Consider the following 20,407-nt stretch of genomic DNA (forward strand, 5'->3'; position numbering starts at 1 on the left):
ATTCCTGCCTAAAATGCCTATAAGCTTTGAAGGCAGTTGGGTACCTGGGAGAGTAGCTCCTGAGAGGTGGATGGCAAGATTTTCTCAGTAAGGGAATTCTTACCTTGCTGAGCAAAATAAAACTCAGACTCTAGACTTGGCAATGGAGGAAGAACCTCTACTTGAGGAGGTGCTGAGGTCCTGCAGCCTCAGCTCTTGTCTAAAGATTTCAATTTCTCTGCCAGTAACTGCAGCTTTGGCCATGTTGCGTCCAGAGAATGGAATGCTTCTTCCCAATAGTCTACATCCTAAGTTGGGATTTACAACTGTCCATTAATTTCTAAGAGCATGGCTAACATAAGGCTGGACATTTAACAGGATTTTATCCAGGGCCTGGGGGTGATAAAAGTGAAATAAATAGAGAGAGTTACCATAACAAGTCAATGGGCTTTCCAAGTTATGGTTTATTTTGCTTCATCGGTGTCTCTTGTAGAGTGGCCCTGTTTAACACCCATTGTGCCACCATGGGGGCAGGGTCTATCTTTGACCACTAGCCAGACCCTCAAGACCCCTTAAAGTTTAGGCATGAAGACTATGCACCAGAGAGGGATGGGAGGTCCCTGTCCTACCTGTGAAGGTGTGCCATCAGTCCTAGTGACCTCTTTGGGAGCCACCTGGATGACTGCCACCATAAATGTTCACCTCCTTCTTGAGAAGCCATGTCCAACCCTCACAAGCATAGCCTTACCCCATAGGATAGGACAGAAGAGTCATTATCCTCAAATAAAACAGCAGCCCCAACAGGGGTTCCAGGAGTACGTGCACTACAGGCAGCAAGGAAGTGAGCCATTCAGGCAGGGCACCTTAGAAGTAGAATCAGCAATTTGGGTGTGAGGATTGGCGGGGCCTTTGAGCCTGGGAATGAGCTAGGAGTTGATGAAACAGAAACTTACACTTTGTTCAAATAGACTTATTTTATCCTTCCTCCTTTCTCTACATTTGTTTTCCTGTCAGATTTCTTATAATCAGAGAAAATTGTGGCCTCTCTCATCTGTGCTAAGAGGATCAGGAGAAGGCAGTTGTCACAGGCGGGCAGGCATCTGCCAGGAGATTAATGGGAGGGCTGCTATGTCTCCATGGGGCCATGGTGATGGAGGATGCAATGTGTTACTTGCATGAGCCTTCAGTAGGAAGGGAAGATCAAGGAATGCAGTCTATACCAGTCGCTCTCGTTGCTTCTCCTCACCTAGAGATTTTCCTTCCAGACCTAAATCTTGAGAGCTTGGGTTTTTGTTTCAATAAGTGAAGCAAATTGCTTTAAGTTTCTCAATTTGCTTGACAGGGTTTTTATAAAGACTCAGTGAGACAATAGATGTGAAAGTGCTTTGAGGAATGGAAACCAACATGCCAGTATTTCCCAAGGTGTGTATCATGGAACAGTGTTCCCAGAGATCATAATAGGGATTCAGCAAGAAAAGCTTCCTTGGTCAAACAAGTGTGAGAAACCCTGGTTCACAACCCTTCCATGGGTTTGCTTATCAAAGCACCACCTCTCAGGACTTTTAGTGAACTGACTTGCATCATGGCTCCCCAGGAGGGTGGTGCAGTGTTGTCCATACTTGCTTAATAGGGGACCTTCTCAGGGCAGAGCCTTGGGAGGGACTGGTGTTCTTCTCAGTGCTATATTATTATAATCCTGTGGGTCTGAAGATGCAGGTTGGTGAAAGGGACATGTTTTCACCCAATAAGGCTTGACAGACATTTGTTCACACGCTTTCTCTAGGTCTTCCCTTTCTCACCTGTGTCCATGAACTGGCAACTGTAAACAGGAGTTACTTAAAACCCAGAAGTGTCTGATGCCCCCACAAAATGGATCTTTATTAAAAAGCATCTTACATGCCTGTAATCCCAGCATTTTGTGAGACTGAGGTGGGAGGATTGTTGGAGTCCAGGAATTCAAGACCAGCCTGGGCAACATACTGAGACTCAACTCTACAAAAATTTAAAAAATTAGCCAGGTGTAGCAGCCTGTGCCTGTCGTCCCAGCTACCCAGAAGGCTGAGGTGGGAGGATTGTCTGAGCCCAAGGGTTAGAGGCTGCTGTGAGCCATGATTATGCCACTGCGCTCCAGCCTTGGTGACAGTGAGACCATGTCTCTCAAAAACAAAAACAAAAAAACACCTTGTTGTCTACATGTTACCACATGAATGAACCTTGAGGACATTATGCTAGGTGAAAGCAGCCAGACACAAAGGAAAAATACTGCATGATCCCACTCATATGAGGTACCTAGGATAGTTAAATTCATAGACATAGAAAGTAGAATGGAGGTTGCCAGGGGCGGGGGGTGAGGGGATGGGGAGTTGGTGTTTGATGCGTACAGGGTTTCAGTTTGGGGAGGTTAAATGGCAGCGATGGTTGCACCATGACATGGATATACTTAACGCCCCTGAACTGTATGCTTAAAAATTGTGAAAATTGTAACTTTTATGTAATGTATATTTTATCACGAGTTTTAAACATGTTAATATGTCTTTTTAAAAAATGTCTTGCCCTTAGTCTGAGTTACTTTGATTTCAGCCTAATTTCCTTGAGACTGGCCTTTAGCCCTTCACTGGTTTACGTAACGGAGTACCCAGGAGACTCTTTATGACTTGAGAGAAGAGAGGGCTCCTTGCTAAGAGGTATATGATCAATGCTGTTTCCCCTTTTCATTTTCAATCCTTTAATGTTATTAACTTTGTTTGGGAACTGATGAAGTTTATAAAGTAGTCTGTACTGCATAAGCATCTGTAATTTCCCTTTGGTAAAATGGAAGTTTTGCAGTGGTAGTTCTTCTTTCACAAAAAATAAGCATCAAATTATAGGTTCCCAGGTAAAATACTTTCATTGACATCCCCTTCTTCCAGCCAAGGACCCTGGTACAATCTCTGCATCTACCCAGGGCCCATCCCAGTTACAAGGTCCCCATCTCTATGGGGCTTTTTGCAGGGTTAGGTTGGTATCTTAGCCTCACTTCATTGTAATTATTGAGAATCAGCTTCTCATCCAGAGAATGAGGATGACATTAGCATCCTCCTGGGAGCATTTACATGAGATGCCTTCTGCAGAACACACAGTGTGGTTCTCTGTGAGTCACCTCTCTTGATTGTTCTCTTGAGCATCAACCTGGGCCAGGTGGGCCCTCTAGACAACCTCACCCTTGACATCCTAAAAAGAACTCTTGCCTTCTCTGCTCCCCTGCCTGATTTCCTCATATCAGTTAAGTGGTACCAGCACCCACCCAGACCCTCAATCCAAAAATCAAGGAGGTGTGACTAAGTGCCTCTCTTCCTCCCCCCTCATTTCCATCATCACCAGCAACCCCTGCTGGAGCAACCAGTCTTGTTTAATGACACTGTCACCTGAGTCAGGCTGCTGTCTCTCCTCAGTGAACTCCTCTTCCACCCAAAATCCATTCTCCAGACAGCAGCCAGACGGAGCTTGCAAGCCATAGACCCTGACTATGTCACTCCCTTGCTTAGAAGTTTTTCATGGCTTTTCCTGCCATTTGGAATATACCCTCCAGCATCCACTGTCTCTCTTCTCTCCCACCCCATCACCCATCCTTCCATGCTCATCTGGGTCTTCCAGCCCCTCGGCCTTCTGCCTTTTCCGTGCCAAGTCTGCTTCAGTGTCTTTGCATTTACATTTCCTTTGGTCTGGAAAGGTCCTCTCCCAAATCTTTGCATGACTGGCTCCCTGTGGCCATTCAGTCCCCCTGCAGGCATCACCTCAGAGATACCAACCGTGGCTATTCCAACTACAGAAGCCAGGGTTGGTCTCTCTGAGGTCATGCTTGCAACAGTTATCTTGTAGCAAATGACTTTGCTTCTTTTTTGTTTTAGGTTTTAACACTATCTGAAAATAGTTATTTTTCTTGTTTATTGTGTTTCCTCGCTGTTGAATGTCAACTCCGTGAGACCAAAAACTTTGTTGTCTTACTCATTGCTGCACCCCCAGAATGCAGGTTCCCAGTGTAGAGTCTAGGGAGCTGAATAAGTGTTGGTGAATGAATGCATGAAGACATGGGCCATCTTCCCTGCCTGCTGGTTAGCTTCTTCAGACTAGCACTTGGCCCTCGAGAGCCTGCCCAATGGTGCCACCTCCTTGAGCTCCATTGTGCACAAGTTATCAAGGCCTACCAAGGTGACAGGCCAGAACAGGTTAGAAGGCTTTTCTCTCTTCCCAGTTAACATCTGTGCATTTATTATGGGCCTTCTAGATCAATTTCCCTTCTCACTTTTGCTATACAATCCCCAGTGATGACTCTGGTGAGTGACTTTGGGGTGTGTTTATTTATTTATTTTGAGTCAGAGTCTCCCTCTGCCACCCAGGCTGGAGTGCAGTGGCACAATCTCAGCTCACTGCAACCTCTGCCTCCTGGACACAAGTGATCTTCCTGCCTTAACCTCCTGAGGAGCTGGAACTGCAGGTATGTGCCACCATGCCTGGCTAATTTTTGTATTTTTTGTAAAGATGGGGTTTCACCAGATTGCCCAGGCTAATCTCGAACTGCCGGGCTCAAGCAGTCTGCCTGCCTCAGCCTCCTAAAGTATTGGGATTACAGGCGTGAGCCACCACACCCAGCCAGTTTTGAAGTTTATTAGGAAAGTATCAGATCAACAGAAGACCTGAGGTGTAGACAGAAGAAAGGTATGACTTTGGGCAAGTTAATGAGATTCTGTGACACCCAAAGTCACGCCTCAGCAATGACCCTAATGGGTTGGGTTGGGGTGGTCATGTATGTTTGAAGCCATGAGTGGTTTATTGCCTATGAAGGAGCTTAGAGAAGGCAAAGTGTTCCACCAATGAGAGGTAGTGATGGCTGTGTTGATGATGGAGTTTCGGGCGGCATAAGAGGAGGAGGGCAGTGGGAGCTGGCAGGTGTTGTCCCCTCTGCATGGAGCATGCTGTGTTTCTGTCCGTGGAACTGATCCACAGAGTGGATTCAGAAGAGCTACTGAGTCTACTGAAAGGCCTCCTGCGTCTTGCAGTGGATCTGACCCTTTATCACACCTCAGTCCACCTCATGGCCTCTCTTTCCCCATGGACACACAGCAGGTCCTGAAAGGGGGATGTCAGCAGCATCCAACACGAATCCCTCTTCTGCCTGGCCCTGCCCTGGGCCCTCCACCAACATGCTTCTTTCTGTATTCCTGTCACCTGAAAAAGGAAGAGGGCATGACCAAGTCATAGGGGTGCCATGAGAGAGAACCTCTTATGTCAGGAGTATTGGCGAGAGGGCCTGGTGTTGATTTCAGGGGTAGAGGTTGGCTTGTTGAGGACACATCTACTTTACAGTCACGGGTACCTGAGAGGATGGCGTCCCCGGTGCTTCACCCTTCTATGCCCAGCTTTGTGAAGTTGGGGAGGAAGGGGATGAGACTTCCTGCTCCTTGCCCATGTGTTGCTGGCACAAACACAGAGATAGGGTGAGGTTTCATCACAGTGCAGAGGTGAGGGGAAAATGAGCTGGGAGATGGGGGTGTGTTAGTTAATTTGGAATCATTGACAGAAACTGCACATCTCCTTGGCCATTTGACTTACAGGTGTGTGCCCAGTGGGAGAGGCAGGATGACTCGGAGACTGGGACCCAAAGCCTTAAAGCACATGTTAATTCTTGGGAGTAAGGAATGAGTGGGCCCAAAACAACCTCTTTATGATGTATGACATGTTCTTCTGGCATGTACACTATATATTACACTTGTTACTTGATCAATACTAAATATTTCTTAAATTTAGTGTTGTCATAGTAATAGAGATTATTTCCAAACTTTATGTCCTAAAATCCTCTATTCTGCTACCCCCTTACATATTCTGAGGTAGTAGTGCCTGGCTCCAAAACTTTGTTGCAGTCATTCTGAATTTTTTTTTTTTTTTTAAAGGAGCAAATATAGCTCTGTTCAGCTTCCGGCTGCAGCGGAGATTTCTGCCAAGATTTTCGGCACACAGCTGAAATATGTTTTGTATTTTATGAGCTTTGGCTCATCGTGGAATTAAATAGCACTAATTACATGAATATAGACCAGCAAGGGAGACAACTGTTCACTTCCTGATTTTCCGGGGAATTGAGAAAGAAGAGAGGGGGTACAGGGACAAGAGGGGCCTGGAGTGAGGCGCTCCCACTAGATGTTAGTGACAACAGAAGCACTGTCATTTGGCTGAGTGAGCCCCAAATAGCATGCTCCCCCGCAGTGCTAATGTTTGGTGGGATTATGGGCTTCCTGGAGTGAAGACTCTGTGGGGTTAGAAGGTAGGTGGCTGAGCTGTTGGGGAGGCTGTGACAGGGGCTGGTGGGGGTGGCCAGGCCTTTTAGGAGTGGAGGGGTGGCCGGAGAGTTGCTGAGGCCCAAGGATCTGAGTGTGTGGACTCTCGACTTGGTTTTTCCAGAACCTTGCATGTATTATTATCATTTCTAAACCCACTGACTGTTTTTACAGTTAGAAAAGTCTAGCTAGAGATTCCACACCAGTCTGCGGAAGGGAATATTTCCATTTCTTTTTCTCACTTGCTATGGGTAGGAAATGAAATGGGTCAGATTATGCTGGCAGAGTCAACCTGTCGAGGGGTCTAAATTAAGCCCTTGGGTGGGCGGGGGAGTTTCAATGCTTGGAAGCCTCCTGCTGGCCTCCTGCTGTGGACTGAGGTCCTCAGAGGCCGGAAGAAGCAAAGGCCCTTCCTGGAAAGATCAACTTGCTTGTCAGGCTCAGTGAAATGGGCCAACACCTGAGCTGTTAAGAATGTGCTTGGTCCTTTTTATCTGAGGGAGAAAATAGACTCCAAAGCGTGTGACTTATGTCCACTTAACGGATGAGTACCCAGAGTTCTCTGAGGGCAGGCTGTGGAATTCAACTCTGGCAGGCACTCCTGAGGCTCCCCACAGCCTAGATTCAGGCAGCTAAAAAGGCAACTTAAGCAAAGATGCAAAGAGTCTTTGGAGAGAAACTTCAGCACCAGCTTTTTGTCTCCCGGTGAACACCACCCCCGGGTGTTGTAATCATCACATCACGTGACTCTGCCCTGCACCTCCACAAAGGCCGTTTGTGGAAACTTCCCAGCCTCAATGATGGCCTGTGTTCTGTGAAGCCACAACATTTCACTCTCACTCTGGATTTAGCACAAGAAGAAACTGGGTGATCTCTCTTCCCCGTCCTATTTCCAGAAACACCATTTTACAGATGGGGAAACTGAGGCAACAAGAAAGAAGGCCTGTCACTTAGCAGGATGTGTCTGGTTAGAATGACCATTCCTGATGCCTATAGTATCCTCAGCCATGGCGATCCTGAGATGGTGCGTGACACTGGCTGGTGCGTGACTGGCTGTGAGCTAAGAACATCCCACTTCTTCCCTTGACCATGAAAGGACAGCAAGGAGCTCATTTGGGTGAAGACCACTGAATGTGGCTTTGCCTACTGGGGCCAGGCCAGAGCAGCTGGAGAGGCTACAGGGAGTGTAGGTTAGAGGGGCAGGCAGGGATGCAGTGAGCCTCCTGTCCTGATGAAAATGTCAGCTGGGCAAGCCTCAGGCCACATGCACGAGACAGGGATTCCTGGAGAGGTGACTATCTCCAGCCTGTGGTGACACCCAAGCCCCTTTCCTGTGGCCACAATGTCCACCCAGGTCTTGGGGCAGCAGAAGTGACAGCAAGTCTCCCTTTGCTGCAGCTTAGCAACTTTCCATGGTGTGCCCCCATTTCTGTGCACTCAGAGGCCAGTGGATCCCCTTTGGAGACCAGGAGCCAGCACCCGTGGACAGACCCTGGATAGGGTGTTCCTCATGGGCTGGGTAGGAGACAGTGACCACATAGGTGCCAGGCTGTGCCATTTTGTAGAGCAGGTCTTGACGCCAACTCCAGCTGGGGCATCTGACTCCAAATTCCTGGCTGGACTGTTTCTTTAAGTGAAATGCTGGAAAGAAGTTTAGGATTCTATCCTCCCCAAGTCAGGATCCTATTGAGAGTGCTGTGTTTTTAAAGCCTCGCTGCCACACTTGGAGTAAAGAAAGCCATTGCCTAGCGACTCCCCCGCCCCGAGGCACAGTGCCTGGAATCTCAAGGCGATCTCCACGTGGTAATGGAGAGTTTCACATGGGGCTGCCTGGGCCTCGGCTGGAGGTCCTGCTCGACTCTGCTGGGAACGGCAGACTTGGCCAGGGAGACGTGGTTTTGTACCCTGAGGGAACACCCTCCAGGCCAAGGACAAGGAGTCCTGGGGCAGGGAAAGGAAGGAAGGCATGGAAACCATGGATAAATGCCTCAGAGGTCCAGCTGGGACCTGATCTCTGAATGGAGAGGCTCACAGGCTCAGCCTCCTGCAGAGGCTTCTTCCAGGCTGGGTCCAAAGGCTCTGTCCATGGTAATCACTTCTCCTCAGCCCCTGTTAATAAACTAGGAAGTAAGGATGAAGGGAACCCTGCGTAGCTGAGCTTGGTGCTGGATTTCCCTGGGACCAGGCTTGTTGCCTGGTGGCACCAAGACTCTACATCAGTGCCTGGCCCTCTATCACTCCCTCTTCCCCATCTTTTGTACTTTTCTCTAGCCCTCCCACCAGTCATCAGTTTCACAGTTCCCATCTCTCAGAATAGAAGCAGAGGCAGAGAGAAGCACACTGGAAGGAGGGCTCCCATGGCCCCTGCTGGACTGCTGCTTTCTGACCCCACGAAGCCCCACCCACACTGAGACTGCCCAAAGCCAGCAGTGACCTTCTCTTGGGAAAACAGTTGCTTTGACTTGACTTTTCCCCCTAGTGGTAGTGATGGGTTGTGCTGTGTCAACCCTACCCTCTGGCTCTTTCCTTTGATGAATGTGACACTCATTTCTGAGATAGCCAGCAACAAGGGGCAGGGGTAACATTGAAGGACGGAACGGATGGAGCTGCAGTGAGGTGGCCAAGTACATGGGGTCAGTTGTCTGTCACGGGCCCCAGACTGTAGTGAGCTGCATGATTGGGCCCTAGATGGGTGTAAATAGAATTCTCCAGGGAAAGATGTAAAATAATTCATGGCTCCTTCTTCTAGAATCCAAGAGTTGAAAGTAAAAACAATGCAGACATGAAAAAATACCAGTGTTACTGAAGATGCTATTCTGAATGCATGGATTGCGGATTGGGGTAGAAATCTACAAATAACATGTGTCCATTTTGTTTGCATGGATCAATGAGGGTTTAGAGTTTCTTAGATGAAATGGAAATGAGGCCTGTTGCTGCTCCCCAACTCCCTCACTGCCCTCAGCTGCACACACACTTGCCTCCCTGGGCCCCAAACTTGGAAATGGCCATCACGCAGGAAGATTTCTCTATCCTGTATATGTTAGCTTGGCCGTCTCCTCTCTCTCTGGGCTTGGCTACTTGCCACCTGGCTTTGGGAATAAGGGAGGGGGCTGCTGACATCTAAAGAGAACTCTTCCTAGGGCCAGAGCCTGATGTACCACAAAGAACAGAGACCTGCAGCCCCCCAGCATTAGATTTGAATCCCAGCTCTGAGTTGCGGTGAGCTTGCTATGTTTCTGCCTGTGAGTTAGGGTGAGGCTAACTGTTTTCATACACAAATCCACAGTTTCAGTATTATCACAGTAAAGGTTTCTTTCTTGTCTGATGTTCCTGGTTGGTGCACAAATCTTTCATCTTGAGGCTCCACCATCCTATAGGGCCTCAGGGTCCTTTTTATACAGCTGGGTAGTGAAAGAAACTGTAGAGAAGACACACTTATTTCTTCCCTGCTTTGGCATGGAAATGTCACCATAACCTTGCTATTCACACAGTCACACCTGAATACCATGTGGAAATGGAGAGGCTGGGAAATGTCATCCATCGCTGGTGGCCACCTCTCACTGACTTCATACCAGCAGCCTCACGCATAGGGAAGCCCATGTTTTTGGTGAAAAGTTAGCTTCCTGTTCCCAACCCACCTGCACAATTGAGATGAAATGACCTGTTGTACAGTGTTGTAGGAAGGACTAAGGGAGATGATGAAGTTCTGGGTTTCTAATAGGAGCTGGGAAGGGGAGGATCTACAGAGTTTACCAGTGGGACAGCTAGAGGGGCCTCAGCCTCTGGAGAGCAGGGACACTTTCTTTTTCTTTTCTTTTCTTTTCTTTTTTCTTTTTTTTTTTTTTTGTGTGTGTGTATGTGTATTTTTGTTTTTTTTTTTTTTTTTTGAGATGGAGTCTTGCTCTGTCACCCAGGTTGGAGTGCAGTGGTGCGATCTTGGCTCACCACGGCAACCTCTGCCTCCCAAGTTCAAGTGATTATCCTGCCTCAGCTTTCCGAGTAGCTGGGACTACAGGCATGTGCCACCATGCCCAGCTAATTTTCTTTTTTGTTTAGGAGAGATGGGGTTTCACCATATTGGCTAGGCTGGTCTCAAACTCCTGACCTCAAGTGATCTACCTGCCTTGGCCTCCCAAAGTGCTGGGATTACAGGCGTGAGTCACCGCTCCTGGCAGGGACACTGTTTTTTTGCTGTGGAATGTATCTACCCTTTCACCCAGCCCAGAACTCCTTATGTGGTATGTGCTCCATCAATAGTCGTTGGCTGAATACGTGAGTGCATGCTGACTTCTAGCAACTGGCATCTCCTGCATTGTGGCTGTTTTCTGTTGTTGTCTGTTTTCTATCTGCAATTTTATTTTCAGGCTCAGCTTCTTCTGTTCAACCAGGTCCATACTGATTTCCTTCGCTGCATAGGACGGTGGGTCTCAAAGTCCAGTTTGCTAACACAAGACAACTTTTTATGATATTCCAGCTGGTGGACCGGTTGGTCTCTATGTAAATCATGTATGAAAGATGTAGTTTCTCTGATGCATTTGAACGCATGTTTTAAAAGGACAAAATGGAGTATTTTAAGTATTTATAAGCCAGTTTTTTAGGTTGGTCCCTGTTTGAACTGACTGGCTCAAAAATTTACTTGAAGCACCAAGATTTACTTTGTACTTTAGCCGTACGTGATACCCACTGGCATCTCATATACTCTGCTATGGAGCATTCCTTCATTCATTTATTCACATGTTTCCAAACATCTATTATATACCTACCGTGTTTCAGGCTCTGAGCTTGGAACTGGAGAAAAGAGGGGTAAAATATAATCATTGTCCTCGAGGAGCTCATATTTTTAGACTAGGGGATAGCATCAATGGACAAATATCACAGAGTTTGTAAACTGTGAGACTCTGGTGGCACTGGTTCCTGCACTAATATATAGTAGGGGCGTCTTAGACCAGTGGCTTGATCAGAGAACGCTTCATTTGAACAGTGAGTCTAACTCAGGGCACGGAGGCGTGAACTGGTGAAGACTTCCCAAGAGGGCTGCTGGTGCAGCTCCTAAGGCAAATGCTCGGCAGATAGGGAAGTGTTGTGTTTGATTCTGAAAGTTGGTACGTACACATGCACACACACTCAAACGTCACCTGGGATTATGCCTCACTATCTGTAAAACCGTAGTTTATCTCTGTGGGCAGTGGAAGGCACAGATCTGTTTGGCTCGCTCACTTGAACCCATGGAATAATAGTCTATTAAAGAGGTTGTGGTGGGAGACACTGTACTCTTTGGGATTTTTCTCCGTGTGGGTTAGGATTCTTATATTAGCAAGTGCCAGAAAACCGAACCCAAACTGGCTGCTGCAAAAGGGGAATTTTTTTTGAAAGTACAGGCATAGAGCTGGTTTCAGTGGACACAACTGAGATATTTATAGGATGTCGTCAGGCCTGGGACCTAGTACTCTCTATCCTTTGGCTTAGTTCTGCTCTTCTCACTACTTTGGCTTCATTCTTTCAGGCTCCTGTCCCCTGCTCCCACCCCTGTGATTACAAGATGGCACCAGCAGTTCTTAGGCCCTTGCTTCTCCAAGGTCACATCTGGTGGAAGAGCTAGAACTTTCTCCCACAGTATCCCCATCCAAAGCCTGTTGCTTGTCAGAGACCTGATTTAACCAGTTTCTCATTGCTGAGCCAATCACTCTGCCCTCCCCACCCCTGTTCTGTGCTGAGTGGCTCAGGCTCTGAACCAGAGGTGGAGTCAATTCCAGCAGAAGTGTTTGGGCTGAGAGAGGGCAAAGGCACAGATGCCCAGAGGATAAATGAATGACAGCAAAAACAACAGGTATGCACTGTCTCTGAAAGTGTGTTTCAAATTTTTTTGACCATGACTGTATTAGTTGGGCTTCTTCAAAGAAAACAGAACCAAGAGGATATGTGTGTGTGTGTGTGTGTGTGTGTGTGTGTGTGTGTCTGTGTAGAGACAGAGAGATTGATTTAAGGAATTGGTTCACACAATTTTGGAGGCACCAGGTTCAAAACCTGTAGGGTAGGCCTGTAGATGGGAGACTCAGAGAAGAGCCAATGTTGTATCCAAGTCCAAAGGCCATCTGCTGGTGGAGTTCCCTCTTGCTCAGAGGAGGCCAGTCTTTTGTTCTATTCATGACCTTCAACTGATTGGATGAGGCCCACCCACATTACAGAGGGCATTCCGCTTTACTCAAAATCGACTACTTTAAATGTTAATCTTATGCCAAGACACCCTCCCAGAAACTTCCAGAATAATGTTTGACCAACTATCTGGGCACTGTGGCCCAGCCAAGTTGACAAATAAAATTAACCATCCCAGGGACCCAGTTACATCACACATACTTACACCACACTCAGTATGTACTTTGCTATATAGTGGGTAAAACAAAAGTCTCACCAAACAGTGCTTATCTTTTCTATGTGACATACTAATATTTTCCCTTCTATTTTATTTCATTAAGAAGAGCACCTGGTCAGGTGTGGTGGTTCACACCTTAATCCCAGCACTCTGGGAGGCTGAGGCAGGCAGATCACTTGAGGTCAAGAGTTCGAGACCAGCCTGACCCAACATAATGAAACCCCCATCTCTACTAAAAGTACAAAAATTAGCCAGGCATGGTGGTGGGCACCTGTAATCCCAGCTACTTGGGAGGCTGAGGCAGGAGAATCGCTTGAACCCCTTGGAGGTGGAGGTTGCAGTGAGCCCAGATCACGCCACTGCATTCCAGCCTGGGCGACAGAGGGAGACTCCATCTCAAAAAAAAGCACCTGTGACTCACCTAGTTCATGGTGTGCTGTGACATGAATTTTGAAGTGCTATCCTAGGACACATTTTCTGAGAATCCTATTACCCCGTAGCAAAAGGTCTGAGGACCAGGCCTCTGTCCAAGGGGCCAGGGAATGTATTGTGAATAACCAAGTGAGGCCTGAAGAGCTCAGCTCTCCAATGCCCAAAGTGACTGTGTGTGACCTCTGCCAAGACCTGTACCTGTTCATGCCTCGGTTTCCTTATTTCTAGAGAGCATACTTATAAATACCTCATCTACCTGACAGGATTGTCATGAACAAGAAATGCAGAACAAGGTAATATCCATGAAAACACTTTGTAAACTCTAAAGTAATTTCACAGGGTAATTGCTATTTTAAACGACTCTATAATAACTTTCCTTTCTACCACTCAGGAATCTGAGAGGATGGTGCTATTTCACGAAAATTAGTTTCAGTTCTTTGAAACTTGCTGCCTAAAACAAAGACAGCCCCAATTTCTTTAATCAAAATGATGATCAGCCTCTATAAATGAGTCCCATCTCCCCTGAGACTACTCAGAATTAAAATCTGATTTCAAAGAAGGGAAAACTGTGGCGTGTTTGGGTTGGGTTTGGGGGGTCTTTCGGTTCTCCTGCCTTCTTACCCACCCTCCGTAGTTCAATGAATCCTTCGGGGCAATCATGAAGCTTATTTGGTCCCATTACTTGCCTTTAAGGATCAGAGTTGGGCCGAATGCAATTTCCAATACTTGGTTTTGATACTAGCTAAATGGTGACTTGAGAGTGAAATGGTGGGTAGGCTCTGAAATTGGGGTGGGGGTTTCCTAGGTTGGGGTTACCGCTTACAAGAATTGACGTCCTGGAAGGGAAACCTCCCTGGAAACTCTTGCTTTGCTAGATTGGAGCAGCCTTAGACAGCTCAGGGAGGCAGGGGGCTGGTGGCTCTGCATATCTGTGTGTCCCAAGCTGGGCAGGGGTCACTTCTGTGGTGGTGCCTTGTGGGGTCTTCGGTGAGGCAAGCTGGAGCTCGCATCCTTATTTTCCCCCTTTCTCTTCCATTTCTCTCTTGTTTCCTAATCAGTCCCTTTCTTGGTGTGTAAAATGAGAGGCTGGTTATTCCCAGTACATGTTATTGTTTCTGTGGGCCCCCCTCCTCTCCGGGTGTAGTAATCTCACCATCTCCAGATGAGGCGATAAGTGTTTGAGATGCATAACTGTGTCTCATTTCAGTGCCTAATAGAAGATGCAGAATGAGCCATGGCACCTTTCTGCTCAGTAAATTCATAATTATAGGATTCTTCATCTCGCCTCTTGCAGACTAGAGAGCTGTTGATTGGCCATGGGTCCATGTGTGTGTACAGTAAGGCAGGTTGTGGGGTACGCACACTTTCCCCAGCATATGGCATGTTGTGATACAGAGACTGTGCGAAGTTCCCTCCTCAGAAAAGTTGGTGGCTGAGCCCCAACCTGCACCTGCCTGTCTGAAAGGGGGATTATCAGCCCTGCTGGAATTTGGTTGTTGGCAGAGATGATTTGAGAGCCCTGTTAGCCAGCAGAGCATATGGTGCCCAAAGAGCAGTCTCTTTCAGATAAAGGCTGGAAGCAGCTGCTGGAGTGAGTTCACATAAAGTCAGAAGAGAGGCTGGGGTGGTGGAAAGAGCGTGGGACGGACAGTGTGAGACCCGATCTTACACCATCTTCAACTCAATGTGTGACCTCTTGCAATTTCATCTGACCTCTTGGATTTCCACTTCCTTGTCTCTAAAATCAGGGATTGGGAAACACTAAACTGGATTATCCCTTTCAGATAAAAAACGTATAGATTCGTCTTTGATAGGAATTTGACTTTGCACAAGAAATTCAAGATGAACTATCTTGACTCTTCATCACTCATCTTGAGATGTACCACCAAGTACCATCTCATTATCATAATCCTAATCTTTCTAATGCTATTTTAATCTTGCTAACGATAACAATGACAGCAACTATCATTTCCTAAGCACTTAACTGTGCTGGGCAGAGGCTCTATGTGGCTGCTGCTTTACAGTCATTAATACTTTCAGAGGTAAACCACAGAACTCACCTGATCGGTGTTATCTACCAGCTTAGCCCCTGAGGGTCAGACAGGACTTTGTTTTTCTCCTGATACTGGTAGGTGATATCCCAGGATTTCTGTTTGGGGCTTCCATGAGTTAACAAGGGCTTCTAAGTGCTCTATCTTCTGGGCTCTGGAATTGTGCTTTTCTAGAAAAGTATGGATTTTGCGGTGACTGAAACCTGGACTTCAAACCCAGTTGTGCTACGTATTAACCAGTGTCCTTGCAGAGCTAAAGTTTCCTCACCTGAAACAGGAATAAGACAGTTCTGACCCCAGGGAACAGTAGTGAGGATTATGTGAGCCAAGCTATGTGAAAGTGTTTGCATGGGCTCTGGGGTGCAGTAAATGCTCCACAGATATTGATATGCCTCTATGCTTCCAGCCCCTCTTTCTGTCAGTCAGGAAATAGTTGTTGAGCCTCCTCTCTATGTCCAGCTGTGAATGTGTTGACGAGCGAGACAGACCCAGCCCTGCCCTTGTGGTGCTCACAGACCCTCAGCTCCAAACTCTCCTTCTGCAAAGGCTAAGGCTAAATGGAAAGAGAGAGGCTGCTCTCTGGGGGCCTTTGCTCTTTTCCTCTACAATTTCATTTCTTTCTTCAACACTTTGCATTTCAGTCTCAACTTGCCAGTGATATCCTGGCAAGGCTGAAGCTCTCTCTTTTCAGCCTCATCTTCCACCTGATTCATTCATGAACTGTGTTCTCCAGACGTACTCTTCCTTGTACACACCCTCATGTGATATGCCCACGCTTCTGCTATGTAGACCCCTCCCCTAGAAGGCCTTTCCCTTCGTGCTCTGCCTGTCTTCTCCAAGTTCACAGCTCAGCCCGAATTCCATGCCCTCCCCAAGGCCTGCTGCAGCCTGCTCTTTGCTCTCTCTCACCCCAACTTAGAAGTCTTCCTCCTCCTAGGAACTTCCAAAGCACTCTCTTGTATGCCACGTGACTTTTCATCATGCGCATCAGTTCAGGTTCTGGTGGTATTGGCCTGATGTGACTATGCGTTCTTTGAGAATCTGATCCTTGGGCCCTACAGCATCTTGCACATTTTGTGTGTGTTCTGAGCAAACACTGACCACACAGGTGAATGAATGAAGGCCCTTGGCTTGCAGCACTGCTCTTGGTTGTGGTGTGCTCCACTAACCAGTCTTCCTCCTCGGATATTGACTGGAGAAGACCTGTGCTTTTCATTAGTTTGCTGACTGACAATGCAAAGTCTTTATTTGGTTTTCTTCCTTCTTCTCTTGGTTTCCATCTAACCTAGTGTTTGCTCCCTGCTGGGGAATTTTCCATTGCTTAGTGGTCTACCTCTTCTCATTCTCCACTTTTGAGGTGTTTGGGGGTGAATGAGAAAAATTCCACAGAGCTGAGGTACCCCCAGATAGGACGTTGGCAATTCCTGCCCTGAATTCTCCCAAACTGGAAGAAACATAAAGCTGTGCAATGGGAACATACACGGGAAGCATCCTGAATAGAAAGAGACCCTCAGGATGGGAGGTGATCTTGTTCCCTGGGGAGTTTTGTATTTGTTTGTTTATTTATTTTCTTGACCGCTTCTCAAAGCATTTTTTCTCTCCCTTTAATGAAAACCTCTCAGAGGAGGTCCTGCTAGGGGAGGAAGCCAAGATCTGCCTTGTGAAAATGACATTAGGGCTCAGGGCTGGGCAGCGAACCCACAGGACCTGGTTGCTGCTGCAGTGTGAAGAGACTGAGGATGTGGGTTTTTAATTTGGCCTCTTCCTTCGGCAGAGGAGGCACAGAGGAAAGTTTCTCCTGCCGTAGTAGGTACGGACACAGAGAACCAGAGGTAGTGGCTGTAATGGACAGCCCCCACAAAGGGATCAACCTTAACTCTTCTGCTGCATTTCACAGGGACCACGGTACAGCCCCATCCGTGCAAGGCTGGGGTGAACTGAGATGGTTTAGCAGTTAAGATTGTGAACCTGTGCACATTTACGCCATTCATATTTGGAGCTACTCTACCACTTATAGCTGTGCAAGTTACATGACTTCCCTAAGCTTGCTTTCCTTAGCTGTAAAATGTGGATACGATAGGATGTACTTCGGAGGTCTACCAGTCAGGGTCCCAGCAGGTAATAGACAGCACACACAAATTTGGTCCTTTGAGAAAGGTTAATAAAGACGCTGTTCATAAAAGTGTGGCTCTTTAAGAGGCAGTGTAGTATGGGGGGATAGTAATAGTGAGGTCCCCATTACCACCTCTACGGCCAGATGGGGTCCAGCAGGAAGTGGTTCAGAGAGCCTGGAGATGGAATAACTGTGTGCAGAGGCCTGCTGTGGGGAACACGGGACAAAGCTTGCAGCCAATGCAGGCAGTCCCGCCTCCTGCCCTCCCTCCCTCCCTCTTCTCCTGCAGCCAGTCTTTGTGGATGCTGCCTGCTGGTGGCACCTGACCCGGGTGACAGTGCTGGACAGTGTCTGACACAAATTCAGGCACTCAGTAGATAATGGCTGTTGATCATGATCATCATCATCATCACTGCTATTATTATCATATCATTATCATCACCACCATTATCATTACTGATGTGTCCTCCTGGGGCCGCTGCCACCCGGCTCTGACTGTGTCACATGCCTGTGGTGGGGGTCGACTCAGTCAGCCTCCAGCACCCCCAACAGTGCAGTTCTGCTCAGTGTGTGCAGAACATTTTGAAAGCCCAGGCAGACAAGCCGTGGGGTGAAATGAAGCTGCTGGCGCTGTTATCCAGCTCATAGTCTTTCCTTTCTCCAGTAGGGGAGACTGCATTGCTGAGTCCTGGCCCTCCGAGGGGACGACCGTGCCTGAGTGCTGCTGTGCCACTGGGACCCGCCTCTGCCATGAAAGCCATGCCCTGGAACTGGACCTGCCTGCTCTCCCACCTCCTCATGGTGGGCATGGGCTCCTCCACTCTGCTCACCCGGCAGCCAGCCCCGCTGTCCCAGAAGCAGCGGTCATTTGTCACATTCCGAGGGGAGCCCACCGAGGGTTTCAATCACCTGGTGGTGGATGAGAGGACAGGACACATTTACTTGGGGGCTGTCAATCGGATTTACAAGCTCTCCAGCGACCTGAAGGTCTTGGTGACGCATGAGACAGGGCCGGATGAGGACAACCCAAAGTGTTACCCACCCCGCATCGTCCAGACCTGCAATGAGCCCCTGACCACCACCAACAATGTCAACAAGATGCTCCTCATAGACTACAAGGAGAACAGGCTGATTGCCTGTGGGAGCCTGTACCAAGGCATCTGCAAGCTGCTGAGGCTAGAGGACCTCTTCAAGCTGGGGGAGCCTTATCATAAGAAGGAGCACTATCTGTCAGGCGTCAACGAGAGTGGCTCAGTCTTTGGAGTAATCGTCTCCTACAGCAACCTGGATGACAAGCTGTTCATTGCCACGGCAGTGGATGGGAAGCCTGAGTATTTTCCCACCATCTCTAGCCGGAAACTGACCAAGAACTCTGAGGCGGATGGCATGTTCGCATACGTCTTCCATGATGAGTTTGTGGCCTCGATGATTAAGATCCCTTCAGACACCTTCACCATCATCCCTGACTTTGACATCTACTATGTCTATGGTTTTAGCAGTGGCAACTTTGTCTACTTTTTGACCCTCCAACCTGAGATGGTGTCTCCACCAGGTTCCACCACCAAGGAGCAGGTATATACATCCAAGCTCGTGAGGCTTTGCAAGGAGGACACAGCCTTCAACTCCTATGTAGAGGTGCCCATTGGCTGTGAGCGCAGTGGGGTGGAGTACCGCCTTCTGCAGGCCGCCTACCTGTCCAAAGCGGGGGCCATGCTCGGCAGGACCCTTGCAGTCCATCCGGATGATGACCTGCTCTTCACCGTCTTCTCCAAGGGCCAGAAGCGGAAAATGAAATCCCTGGATGAGTCAGCCCTGTGCATCTTCATCTTGAAGCAGATCAATGATCGCATTAAGGAGCGGCTGCAGTCCTGTTACCGGGGCGAGGGCACTCTGGACCTGGCCTGGCTAAAGGTGAAGGACATCCCCTGCAGCAGTGCGGTGAGTCCAGGGAGGGCTGTGGGTGGGGATGGTTGGGAGTGTAGGATAAGAACCCCAGCCTTGTAGCCCCCATGGGGTGTGTATCATCCTTCCCCTTTTGCAGATGAGGCGAATATATCCCATACCATCTCTGAGTCTCATTGGACCCAGAGTGTCACCAAACATTCTGCAACTATGACATTGAGTGTATAAGAGTCAGAGTGGGAACTAAAACATAAATTCCCATCAGAGTACTCTCCTCTGCCCCATACTGGCTCACTGGTTATGAGGGGGAGTGCTGGAAATAGGTAGGAATTGTGTCAAATGGATGTTGTAGGGACCGGGCATGGCTGGAGTCTAGATCATAGTGTGCTGTAATGCAAGATGTGTATACGCCCTTTGTACTCACCAAGCCTGCAAATAACCTTCCTGGGAGCTTAGAATAAAACCACAGGGTAGGGGAAGAGGAGAATGTGAGGAGTCAGCCTACATTTGGGATAGATATGGAATTTCAGGAGAAGTGTGTTTTTAGCCTTTCGTATGTCTTTAGCAAATGCTAAAACGAGAGCACAGTTAGGTAAGAGTGCAGTGAACACATAGAGAAAGCAAAGCTAACTTAGAAAAGGGATGGGAAGGGACAAATCATGTTTATTGAGCATCTTCTGTGTGTACAGTGCCTTGGAAGAGACGTGAGAAAGTCAGGAAGCAGCCCGAGAGCAGCATGGGATGATGGGAGAGCTGCGGGGAACCAGAGGGAGAGCAGGAGAAGGGTTGGCTTAGGGGTCTTTGCATGGCCTGTGGGTATGGCCTTGCTGGGTGACCCCAGGTGAAGCAGGGACACAGATTCTTGCCTGTCGTAGCCTAGCTCACGTGTGCCGCACCATGAAAAGCATCTGCCTTCTTGTAGCTGGACTCTGTTCCTCTTCACAGTGGTCCTGTTTGTTCACAATCATTCTTTGGGCGACTTGGAAGGCTCAGCTATCAGCATCTTCTGTGCTCTTGTCCTTTTCCTTTTGTAACTGTGCATTTTAAAGATTATGAACCTACTTTGAGAACATCAATTCTGTAATTTTCATTTGGGGAGAAGAAGAAAGGAAAATGTATCCATCAGACAGAAGTACACATCCATACTGATGTGATTCTTGACTCCTTAAACTTTGGTGGAGTTCCATATTAGGAAATGTATTTTGGTTGTTTAAAAAAGCATTAGTTTCCTTTCATAAAGTATAACTATGTC

General features: G+C 47.8%; 1 protein-coding gene across 4 annotated transcripts in view; it reads left to right on the plus strand.

Annotated features, from left to right (window-relative positions):
• Positions 1-20,407, plus strand: part of LOC105471365 (plexin A4) — a 451,592-nt gene that overhangs the window by 46,654 nt on the left and 384,531 nt on the right. For 2 of the 4 annotated variants that reach the window (XM_011723816.3, XM_071094493.1), the window contains exon 2: positions 17,918-19,191. In XM_011723816.3, the coding sequence (XP_011722118.1) occupies positions 18,004-19,191 (1,188 nt within the window). In that variant the 5' untranslated portion in view covers positions 17,918-18,003. Of the gene's footprint in view, positions 1-4,356; positions 4,454-17,917; positions 19,192-20,407 lie in introns of those variants that run through there. The other 2 variants (XM_071094492.1, XM_011723817.3) reach the window with 2 other exon arrangements.

The sequence above is a fragment of the Macaca nemestrina genome, chromosome 4, assembly GCF_043159975.1.
Source record: "Macaca nemestrina isolate mMacNem1 chromosome 4, mMacNem.hap1, whole genome shotgun sequence".
NCBI classification, from domain to species: Eukaryota; Metazoa; Chordata; class Mammalia; order Primates; family Cercopithecidae; genus Macaca; species Macaca nemestrina.